Genomic DNA, 13,089 nt, shown 5'->3' on the forward strand with positions numbered 1-13,089 from the left:
AAAGTCTTTTGGGATGTTCCATAGTCTGTTATGAAGCCAGGTAGATAATTTTTCTTTGGACTCCTTTCCTTGCCTAGGCTTGTACATCTACTCAAGAAATAACTTTCAAAGTCATTAAGAACTGTGTGTGTTCTCCTTCCATCACCATATATTTGATCCCCCTTACCCTCTTCTCCCACAACTCTGGGTGGTGAACACACAATGGGATTTATAGACGATGTAATACAGAATTGTACACCTGAAATCTATGTAAATTTACTAACAATTGTCACCCCAATAAATTTAATTTTAAAAAAAAGAACTGTGTGTGTGACATTGAGCCTTGATTTCTTCATCTGCAAAGTGAGCACTACTTTTTATGGTAATATAGTCATAATACTTCTCTCTCATAATTGTTCTGAGGAATAAATGGATTTACATTTATATGTAAAGGACTTAACACATGTCAGTTATACTGGTTCCCCAAAATAAGACCTAGCTGGACCATCAGCTCTAATGCGTCTTTTGGAGCAAAAATGAATATAAGACCCAGTCTTATTTTACTACAATATAATATATTGTAATATAATATAATATAATATAATATAATATAAGGACTTATATTAATTTTTGCTCCAAAAGACGCATTAGAGCTGATTGTCTGGCTAGGTCTCATTTTCGGGGAAGCATAGTATAATAAATGCTTACTATTCCTGCTGTTACTACTGCTAACAGTAAAAATCATAGCAACAGAAATTTAAAAGATATTGAAATGTGATGGATCCTGTCCGTTGTGTCCAGATGCAGAAGTGCTCAGATTCTCTAGAGCCTGTTTTTTCCTTAATTTCTGTTTTCCAGTTCCTTCAGTGATCCTTAAAGAGTGGTCTGCCTACAAAGGGAAGTCACCTCAAACCCCTGAGCTGGTGTCTGCACTGACATTTCGGGAATGGACTTGCCCAAACCTCAAGAAGCTCTGGCTAGGCAAAGCAGTTGAGGACAAGAACAGAAGGATGCGGGCCTTCCTGGCCTGCATGAAGTCAGACACACCCAGCATGCTCAATCCAGCTAACGTCCCCACCCATCTGCTGCTCATGTGCTGTGTACTCCGGTAAGCTGTGTCACAGGGATGTGGCCAGGTCATTTTCCTTTTCCTTTTTGGACATTGTCTTTAATCAGGTGTTTTTATGGAGTTTGGGGGGTGGGCAGTTTTTTGTTTTATATTTAGCTTAGACTTCAGAAACACTGAAATTGATTGCTATGATAGCCTCCTCAATTTATGATCGCTGTCATCATCAGTGCATGCATGACTCCTCTTTTATATTTGGTTTTTGTCGCCTTTGGTCTTTGTTCCTGATCCAGTTCCTTTCTCTTCTATGGCCTTCCAAGCCGTCTTCCATACATTTACTTAGACGTGTGTATCCACACACAGTCTGTAGTATCATTTGTGTGTGTGGATTTTTTTCCTTTTTTAACATGGAAGGTATTGTGCTGTAGATGACAAACTATTTCTTACTTTTTTCACTCAGTGTGATTTTTGAGATCTATCTATATTCATATATGGTTCACTCCTCATGACTGCTACATTATGTTCCATCAAATAATATCAATATAGTTGTCCCTTGAACAACACAGGTTTCAACTGCGCAGGTCCGCTTATGTGCTGATTCTTTTCAACAAATACTATAAATGTATTTTCTCTTTCTTATGATTTTCTTTTGTTCTTTTTTCTTTTTTTTTTTTTTAAAGGAGGGCGCAGCTCACAGTGGCCCATGCAGGGATCGAACTGGCAACCTTGGTGTTATTAGCACCTCGCTCTAACCATCTGAGCTAACCGGCCACCATTTTCTTAATAACATTTTTCCTATAGTTTATTATACAAATACAGTGTATAATACGTGTACAAAATATGTGTTAATCGGCTGTTTATGTTATTGGTAAGGCTTTGGGTCAACAGTAAGCTGTTAGTAGTTGAGTTTCTGGGGAGTCAAAAGTTATGCACAGATTTTCGACTACACAAGTGGTCAGTGCCCCTAACTCCTGTGTTGTTTAGCGGTCAACTGTATTTTATTTATCAATTGATAGTTTCCAGTTCTTGGATACTACAAACAATGCTGAAGGGAATGTCTTCATAGATGTCTCTGTCTCTTTGTGTTCCTGTGTCACTTTATCTAAAGTATATACTCAGTGTAGAATTCCTGGATCCTATAAAATATGCATATAGGCTTTTCACCAAACATTGCCAAATTGCTCTAGATTTTATCTGTACTAATTTATAGTCCTCCAGACAATGCGTAGGGGTTTAGTTTGCTTTCCTTTATGGATGGGGTGGAGCTTCTACTTTACACATATTAGCCATTTGTTTTCTCATTCTCTCAGGTGCCTATTTATTTATCTTGCACATCTTGTTTTAGGTTACTTTCTTGCTAATTACAGAAGTTTTTTGGTTTTTTTTTGTCAGATATGTGTTTATACACACACATATATAGCAAATGCCTTTTCTATACCTGTGTGTGTTTCAAATATCTTTTCCAGCGAGTCACAGTTTTTAAAAACTTTATGTACAAAATCATTATTGAACAAAAGTGTTAAATGTTCACCAGCCTTTTATTATTTCATACATACAGAAAGCTGAAAAAACCGTGTGGCGAATACCCATATGCCCACCACCTAGATTCTACAATTAATACTTTACAATACTTTATCCCATATAACTATCCATCTCTAGCCATTCCATTTACCCATCCTTTTTGATACGTTTCCAAGTAAATTACAGCTATCAGTACACTTCATCTGTAACCAAGAAGTATTTAATTTTGGTTTTGTCAAACCCATCAAATTGTACCTTTATGGTGTATGCTTTGGGGATCTTATTTAATAAGTACTTCCCTACCCCTAGGTCATAAAAATATTTTTCTACGTTTTCGTATAGTTTTATGTCGCCTTCCATATCAGGTCTTTAATATAGTGTATATTTGTTCTATATATGCTGTAAAAAAGGATCTAATTTTATTTTCTCTGCATAATAAGTCAGTTTTCCCAACTCCATTTATTAAATGATCTCTTTTTTCCCCACTGATTTATATTACCAACATTCATATGTACCAAGTTCCTGTATATACATGAGTCCATTCCTGGATTCTATTTTGTTCCATTGCCTATTTGATCCCTCACCAGGATCACATTGTTCCAATTATTAAGGGTTTATAATTTGCCTTAATATCTGGTAGGGCAGATCTCTGCTCTTTGCTTTTCTTTCTTTTTTTTAAGAAAAAGACTTTATTGGGGGAGGGGAACAGGACTTTACTGGGGAACAGTGTGTATTTCCAGGATTTTTTACTGGGGAACAGTGGTGTGTTTTTCCCAGGACTCATCAGCTCCATGCAAGTCAAGTTGTTGTCCTTTTAATCTTAGTTGTGGAGGGCGCAGTTCAGCTCCAGGTCCAGTCGCCATCTGGCAACCTTGTGGTTGAGAGCACGCGCTCCAACCATGTGAGCCATCTGGCCACCCGGGAGCTCAGCGGCAGCTCATTGACTTCATTCTAGCTGCGGAAGGCGCAGCTCTTTGGCCCATGTGGGAATCCAACTGGCAGCCCTGTTGCCCAGAGCTCGCTCTCTAACCAACTGAGCTACCTGTCTGCTCCTGCTCTTTGCTTTTCTTGTTTCAGACTTGTAGCTATTCTTGAACTACATGTACCTTTATTTTTCCAAATATAACTTAGAATTAGTCCAGTTTTCCACAAAATCTTTTTTTTCCCAATGAATTGAATTTATAGATTAAGTTGGGGAGAGTTGACTTCTTTAGGATGTTAAGTCTTTCTATCCAGGGATCTTAGTTTACTGCTCCCTTTATTCAAGTTTCTTCCTTTATCTCTTAGTAGAGTTAATTTTTTTTCCATAGAGGTCTTCTGTGTTTTAAATTAATTCCTAGGTACTTTATATATATTATTGCAATTATGGATGGTATTCTATTGTACTTCCTCATTGTTTATTTGCTGATGTATAGGAAGTAAGTTTTTGTACAAAGATGAAGTCAGTCCTTACAAGTCACCAGAAGGTTATAGAGTATTGTGCTTTGTAACTGGATAGACCTTAGTTTGAATTCCAGCTCTGGTACTTCGCTGTGTGGATAAGTTACTTTAACCTTTTAAAACATCCATTTCCTCACCATAAAATGGGTATAATAATTCTTACTTATGAGATGTTTGAGGATTGAGATAACACATGCAGGGGCCCTACCACATAAGGAATGCTTAATATAAATTAATTTTCTAACTGCTTTGAGATTAAGATTGGTGACTTAAGAAGTCTTCCCAATAAGAATAATGGATAGGATTCATTCCTCCTAGCTCCTAATATGTTCCTGGGCTACAGTCCTGCATTGTCTCATAGTAACTCTGGAATTACATGTTTCGTTTACTTTTTTTCTCAAAAGTATAGTAGTAGTTCATTTTCCCATTTATTTGGTTCTCTGGGATTTTTTTCCTATAACACATCCAAGAACATGAAAGTAAGTAAAAATTGCTTATGAACAGCTATAATAGATATCACAAATACTGTGCTACAATAGTCTAATAGGTTCTGTATGCTTCCCCTGAAGAGACCACTTAGCCTCCTGCTCAATTTATTCAATCTTAATTCAGACACATTTCTGACAGTTTGATCATCTGATTGCCAAGTGTACAACATCAGAAGCAGCAAATTGTAAAGGAGGTGACTCAGGGAGTAGGAGTTATTTTTAGAACCAGCTCCAGTGACAACAATGATAAGTGATAGCCTACTGCCTAAAAACTGCGAAAAAGATGTAAGATTACTTTTAAAAAGACCTTAGAACCCCAAAAGAAGAGACATCATCTGGGGTCGTTAAGTGTAGGAGAAACTGCCCTGTATAAATCAGTAACCTATATAAGAGCATTGTTAAAGCACAAAGCAATAATCAGTGTTCGTAAAATTATCAAGAACAGTTTTCATAATATTACGTATTATGTACCTGGCAATGTGCTAAGCTAGCACTTTGTGTATGATGCTACTGATCCTCATAATAGTGCTGAAAAATAAGTATGATTTATCTCCATTTATAGATGAGGAAATAAAGGTTCACAGGTTGCATAGCTAGTAAGTAAGGGGTAATACAAGAATTTGAACCCAAGTCTCTCCAGCCTCCATCTCCTATGCTTTTTAACAAACAAAATGGTACAATAATGCAGTTTTAAAGATTAACAAATTTAATTTTTAAATTAAATTTAAAGGGAAATTTAAAATTCAACTTTGAAAGAAGATAAATTTATCCTAAATACTGCATTGCCCAGCCATCAGGTAAGCACTGGTGGAAACACTGAACTGTGGCCTAATTGAGTACTGGAGTCTAAAGTCCTCAATTGCTTCTATTAACTATAGGTAAAAGAAAGTAAAGTAATGCTGGGGAAGTTGTGACTAAAACTTACGTTGGTGAAGCTCTTGGGCAGTTGGCCTAGAGAAATGAGTCTACTAGGACAGGCTGATACATTTTGAGGAAGGCAGAATCTTTTTTTAAAATTTTGTTTTAATTAAAGTTTATTGGGGTGACAATTGTTAGTAAAGTTACATAGATTTCAGGTGTACAATTTTTTATTACATCATCTATAAATCCCATTGTGTATTCACCACCCAGAGTCAGTTCTCCTTCCATCACCATATATTTGGAAAGGCAGAATCTTACACGTACAGTAGTCACCATGAGAAGGGAAGGATAGTGAGGAACTCTGTCAGGCTTCTTAACGGGGGGCGGGGGGGGGTGCAGGCCTGTTTAATGTAGGGAGTCACACACTACTGCTCTGTCATTTCTAGCAAAGGTTCATTCAAATCTCAACAGTTTTCTAGAAAAAGAACTTGCAATTTGGACAAGGTCACTCCTCTAGATTCATGGGTGAAATTGAGGAGTCTCTTTTCAGAAACAATTTTATTAAGAAGCAGCTGATTCACTCTCAGCTATAAATGGGTATTTGAGTTAACCACTTGCCATCCTGATATATGAAGAGTAAAGACACATAAAAACTAATTTTTGTTCACTTGACAGAATATTTCTAAAGTTTGTTGGGAAAAGCAAATGAACAAGAATAGCTTGGAATTTTTTTAAAAAGAACAGTAAGAGGATTATTGGCTCAAACAAAAAAATACCAAAATGTATTATAAACTTATACTAAAATCATGTGATACTGGCACAGAAATTGACAGGTCATTGTTTTAGAGCAGATAATACTGAATAAGACCCTAGACACATAACTTAAAAGACGCTAAAGGAAGCTTCACAAATCAATGACATGTAATGGGACTACCAAAAGGAGAGGAGAGAGAGAAAGGGGTAGAAAATATATTTTAAAAATCATGATTAAAATTTCCCAAAATTTGATGAAAAACGTTATACCTCCAACAAGCTCATTGAACTCCAAGAATGATAAATACAAAAAGACATATCAGAATCAAAATGATGAAAGCCAAAGCCAAAGAGAGCATCTTGAATGCTGTAAGAAAAAAATAAATCATCACATGCATGGGAACCCCAAAGATTCGATTCTCATCAGAAACAATGGAGACCAGAAGGTAGTAGTAGAACAACATAATGCGATGTGCTGAAATATAAAACTCTCAGCTGCCAATCTTATATCCAGTAAAACTGTATTTCAAAAATGAAGGTGAAATAAAGGCATCCAAAGATAAACTGAGAGAATGTGTTGCTAGCAGACATGCCTCATCAGAAATCCTAAAGGAAGTTCTATAGGCTGAAAGCAAGTGACAATACTAGTAATTCAAATCCATATAAAAAAAATCAACACTAGTAAAGGTAATTATGTAGATAACCATAAAGGACAGAATATATATTCTTTTTTCTCTTAAAAAGTATTTAAAAACTAATTGCATCAAATGATGTGTATATACTTATATTGTTGAGCCTATAATATATAGAAATATATTTGACAACATCAACAAAAAGGTGTATGGGAACAAAGATGTATTGGAGTAATAAAAAAAAAAATACCAGATCGTTAATCTACAAGAAGAAAACTAGAAATAATTAGTTTTAACACAGCAAAAACTAGAAATATGTACTTGCTCTCCTTTCTTTTCTCAGCTTCTTATTTCTTTAAAAGAAATAAGATTATATAAGGTAATAATTGTAACAATATACTCTTACTATTAAAGTAATTAGAATGTTATATTAGAAATGTCCACTTAAAAGAAGACAATAAAGAAGTAGGGTAACAAATAACACATTAAACATATAAAAAACAAATGGCAGATGCAAATCTACCATATCAGTAATATTAAATTTGAGCGAATTTAAAAGCCAACCCAATTGTTAGACTATATAAGAAAACAAAATCCAACTATATGCTGTCTACAGGAGACACACTTTAGATTCAAAGATACAAATAGGTTGAAAGTAAGAGGTCAGAAAAAGATATACATACAAACAACAACCATAAGATTACTGAATTAGCTATACTAATACCAGACAATAAACATTAAGACAATTAAATATTACTGGAGACATAGAGGGACATTTTATAATGATAAAAGGGTCAATTCATAAGGGAGATATAACAATTATAAGTACATGAACTTAACAAAAGAATCCAAAAATACATGAAGTGAAAGCTGGCAGAAATGAAAGGTGAAACAGGCAATTCAGTGGTAATTAGAGATTTCAATACCCCACTTTCAAAAATTGATACAACTATACAGAAGATCAACAAGAAAATAAAAGATATGATCTTATGTCTATAAAACCCTAAAGGTTCCACAAAAAAAGCTGTTAGAACTAATAAATCAGCAAAATAGGCTAAAAGTCAATACACAAAAATCAGTTGCTTTTCTATACATGATAAATGAAAAATCTGAAAAGGAAATTACAAAAGCAATTCCATTTACAGTACCATCAAAAAGAATAAAATTCTTAAAAATTAACTTCCCAGAAGTACACACTGTTCCCCAATAAAGTCCTGTTCTCCTCCGCCAATAAAATCTTTAAAAAAAAAAAAAGAATTAACTTCACCAGGGAGATGAAAGACTTATACAATGAAAGCTGCAAGACGTCGCTAAAGAAATAAACAAGACAGAAGTAAATGGAAACACATCCCACGTTCATGGATTTGAAGACACTAATATAGTTAAAATGTTGATACTACTCAAAGTGGTCTACAGATGCAGTGCAATCCTTATTAAAATCCCAATAATATTTTTTGGCAGAAATAGAGAAACCCATCATAAAATTCATATGGAATCTCAAGGGACCCTGAATAGCCAAAACAATCTTGAAAAAGAAAAAACTGGAGGATTCACTTTATGGTTTCAAAACTTACTACAAAGCTGGAGTAATCAAAAGTGTGGTATTGGCATAAAGACAGATATAAAACCAATGGAATAGACTAGACAGCCCAGAAATAAATTCTCACATACGATTTTTGAGAAGGGTGCCAAGACCATGCAATGGGGACAGGACAGTCTTTTTAGCAAATGGTGCTAGGAGAACTGTATATCCACATGCAAAAGAATGAAGTTAGACTCTTACCTAACTCCGTATACAAGAATTAAAATGGATGAGGACCTAAAGGTAAGATTTAAAACGATACCACTCTTAGAAGAAAACAGGACAAAAGCTTCATAACATTGGATTTGGCAATGATTTCTTGGATATGACATCAAAGGAACAGGTAACAATAAAAAACAGACAAATTGGATTTCATGAAAAATTTTAAAAATAGTGCATCAAAGAAACTATCCACGGAGTAAAAAAATCAACCCACAGAATGGGAAAGGATATTTGCAAATCATATATCTGATATGGGATTAATATTCAGAATATGCAGAGAACTTCTAAAACTCAAGAAGAAAGAACCAAACAACCCAATTCAAATATGGGCAAAGGACTTGAATAGACATTTCTCCAAAGAAGATATGTGAATGGCAAATAAGCACATGAAAATATGCTCAGCATCACTAATCATCAGGGAAATGTAGAATATTGCACACCTGAAACATGTTATAAACAAATGTTACCTCAATTTAAAAAAAAAAAACTGCAATGAGATATCACTTCACACCCATTAGGATCGCTACTATCAAAAAAACAAAATAACAAACGTTGGTGAGGATGTAGTGAAATTGGAACCCTGTACACTGCTGGTGGGAATATAAAATGGTACAGCTGCTGTGGAAAACAGTATGGCAGCTTCTCAAACAACTGAAAATAGAATTGCCATATGATCCAGCAATTCTACTTCTGGGTAAATGCCCAAAAGAATTGAAAGCAGGGTCTCAAAGAAATATTTATATACCCATGCTCATAGTAACATTACTCACAATAGCTAAAACATAGAAGCAATTGAAGTGCCCATCACCTGAGGAATGGATGCACAAAATGTAGTATATACATAAAATGGAATATTATTCAGCATGAAATAAGCAAATTCTGCAATATGCCACAACATGGATTAACCTTGAGGACATTATACTAAGAGAAATAAAAAGTCACAAAAAGACAAACACTGTCTGATTCCACTAATGTGAAGTACTTAGAGTTGTGAAATTCATAGAGACAGAAATTATAATGGTAGTTGCCAGGGGTTGGGAGGAGGGGAGAATGGGGAGTTATTGTAGGATCAGTATAGAGTTTCAGTTTTACGAGATGAAAAAGTTATGGAGATACATGATGGTGATGGTTGCACAACAATGTGAGTGAATACCACTGAACTGTAGATTTACAAGTGGTTAAGATGGCAAGTTTTATGTATATTTTACCACAGTTTCTTTTAAAGTACGAAAAAGAAAAAGACAATTAGAACCAGTAAATGAGTTCAGCAAAGTCACAGGATATAAGATCAACATACAAATATCAACTGTGTTTTTATATACTAGTAATCAATATTCCAAAAATAAAATTAAGAAAAGAGCTCTTTTTATAATAACATCAAAAAGAATGAAATACTTAGGTATAAATTTAACAAAACAAGTAGAACATTTGTACATTGAAAACTACAATTAAAGAATATGTAAATAAATGGGAAGACATCCCTTGTTCATTATTGAAAAGACAAGATTGTTAAGATGGCAGTACTCCCCAAATTGATCTATATATTCGACATAATCTAAAATCCCAGATGGCCTTTTTTTTTTTTTGCAGAAATTAACAAACTGACATTAAAATTAATGTGTAAATGCAGGGGACTCAGAGTAGCCAAAACAATTTTGAAAAAAAGAAAGTTGTAGATTCATGCTTCCTAATTTCAGAATTTACTACAAAGCTACAGTAATGAAGACAGTGGTGTACTGGCATAAGGATAGACATATAAATTAATGGAGTACACGGGCAGCCGGTTGGCTCCGTGGTTAGAGCACAGTGCTCATAACACCAAGGTCGCCAGTTCGATTCCTACGTGGGCCAGTGAGCTGACCTGGAGCTGAGCTGCACCCCCCACAACTAGATTGAAAACAACGATTTGACATGGAGCTGGTGGGTCCTGGAAAAAAAACACTGTTTCCCAATATTCCCCAATAAAAATAAAAATAAATTTAAGTTAGTTAGTTAGTTAATTAATTAATTAATGGAGTACAGTTGAGTGTCCAGAAATAAACCCTTCCATTTATGCTCGATTGATTTTTGACAAGGGTACCAAGACAATTCAATGGGGAAAGATTAGCTTTGCAACAAATACTTCTGTGATAATGACATCTATATGAAAAAGAATGAAGCTGAACCTCTACCTCACATCATACACAAAAATTAACTCAAAATGTATCATAGACCTAATTGTAAGTGCTCAGATTATAAAACTCTTAGAAGACAACAGGTGTAAATCTTCATGACTTCAGATTAGGGAATAGTTTCTTAGATATGATGCCTAAGCATAAGTGACATAAAGAAAAATAGATAAACTGGACTAGATCACAATTTAAAGTTTGTGTGCTGGAGACAATGCCATGAAGAAAGTGAAAACACAACCCACCCACAGAATGGGGAAAATATTTGCAAATTGTATGTCTGATAAGGGTCTTGTATCTGGAATATATAAAGAATTCTTACAACTCCCAACAGTAAAAGATAAATTACTTTTTGAAATGGGGAAAAAGATTTGAATAGACATTTCTCCAAAGAAGACGTACAAATGGCCAATAAGCACATGACAAGATGCTTAACATCACTAATCATTAGGAAAGTGCAGATCAAAACTACAATGAGATACTATTATAAACCCATTAGGGTGGCTATAATAAAAAAGACAGAACAAATGTTGGTGAGGATATGGCTAAATTGGAACACTGCTGGTGAGAACATAAAATGAAGATATATATCCACACAGAAACATGCCCATGAGTATTCATATAGCATTATTCATAATAACCAAAAGGTGGAAACAACTCAAATGTCCATCAGCTGATGAATAGGTTAACAAAATGTGGCATATTCATACAACAGAATATTAATTCAGCTATAAAAAAGGAGTTAACTACTTATTCATCTACAACATGAATGAACCCTGAAATACATTAGGCTAAGTGAAAGACACCAGTCACAAAAGGACATGTATGGTTATATTTATGCGAAATGTTCAGAATAGGCAAATCCATAGATTTCTTATTGCCAGGGGCCTGGGGAGGTGTGAATGTAGGGTGATTGCTAATGGATACTAGGTTTTTTTTAATAGGGGGGTATGATTTAAGTGTTCTGGAATTAGATAGTGGTGGATGGTTACACAATCCTGTGACAATACTAAAAAAAATTGAATTACATACTTTTCATACATGAATTGTATGTTAATTTTATCTCAGTAAAGCTGTAAAGTAGAAAGGAAAGTAAAATAGATTCCCAGATAACCAAAAGTTAAGAGAATTTATTGCTACCAATTTGCCTTAAAAGAAGTATGAAATGATGTCCTTCAGAATGAAAGGAAATAACACTAAATGAATAAATAATGACCAATGTAATGGTAATTATACAGGTAAATATAAAAAGTAGTATAAATATATTTTTCTCAGTTGTTCACTTAACTACAACAATCGCATAAATCAATTATAAAATTGTTGGGTTTAGAATAAAGGTATAATATACGTGACAATAATAGCACAATGGAGGGAAGAAGACGAGAACTATAGTGGATCAAAGTTGATACATACTACTATACTATACTATACCCAATAGAAGGAAGTAAAAGAGGAACAAACATAAAAGCAAAAAAGGTATGAAGCCTATAACAACTGCATCAAATGTAATTAGATTGAACACTATAAAAAGCATGAGATACTTACAAGAGTAATACTTCAGATTCAAAGATACAAATAGGTTGAAAGAAAAAGAATAGAAAAATGTGTCATGCAAACAATAACCATATGAGAACTGAAATGGCTGTACTAACACTAATACCAGTCAAAATAGACTTTAAGACAAGTAACGCTACTCTAAAAATGGGTAAATGACAGTCTTCAGATTCATTTGTTTACAAGAAACAAAAGCTCCTCTAGCTATTTTATTGTAAAGATATAACAGATAGTCTCAGCCATCCAAGGACAAGAAAGAAAAGTGCTGCACCCAGGGAATAATGCTGGAAAGGAAGGAACAGAGACTGCCTACTCTCATGGCCTGTGTAGCTCTTTCTGCCTGTCTGTTTCACCAAATTCTGAATCTCTTAGCTCAAATTATCAAGACTCTGGCAAGCCATGGATTGATTTGACTTGAATCAGCTGTTTGCCCTGTGTCCAAATAGCTGTCACTATTATAAAGATGGGATTTTTGATTATCTGAGAGGTAGGTACACACAGAACAAGCAAATTAACTGGTATGTCTGTGATAGACATAGACCAGTCATAGAAGTAAATAAGGGTGTGGCAAAAATACGCAACCTTAGCAATCAAAGAGACAGAAATTTAAATAGCGAGAGACTTTTTTGCCCATTAAATCATCAAAGATTAATGATAATCCATGCTGACACACTGCTGGGAGTTAGGACAAATTGACCTAGAAAACAATTTTACAATATGTGTTGAGGACCATTAAAATGGACATAACTTTTGATGTAATAATTCCACTTATAGGAATCTATCCTAAGGGAATGAATAATCAGACATACAGATGAGATTTATG

General features: G+C 34.5%; 1 protein-coding gene across 4 annotated transcripts in view; it reads left to right on the plus strand.

Annotated features, from left to right (window-relative positions):
* The window catches only part of FAM120C (family with sequence similarity 120 member C), an 88,809-nt gene that overhangs the window by 53,281 nt on the left and 22,439 nt on the right, over positions 1-13,089 (plus strand). For all 4 annotated transcript variants that reach the window (XM_081044055.1, XM_081044056.1, XM_081044057.1 and 1 more), the window contains exon 10: positions 838-1,087. In XM_081044055.1, the coding sequence (XP_080900181.1) occupies positions 838-1,087 (250 nt within the window). The remainder of the gene's footprint in view (positions 1-837; positions 1,088-13,089) is intronic.

Source organism: Rhinolophus hipposideros (genome assembly GCF_964194185.1).
Source record: "Rhinolophus hipposideros genome assembly, chromosome: X".
NCBI lineage: Eukaryota > Metazoa > Chordata > Mammalia > Chiroptera > Rhinolophidae > Rhinolophus > Rhinolophus hipposideros.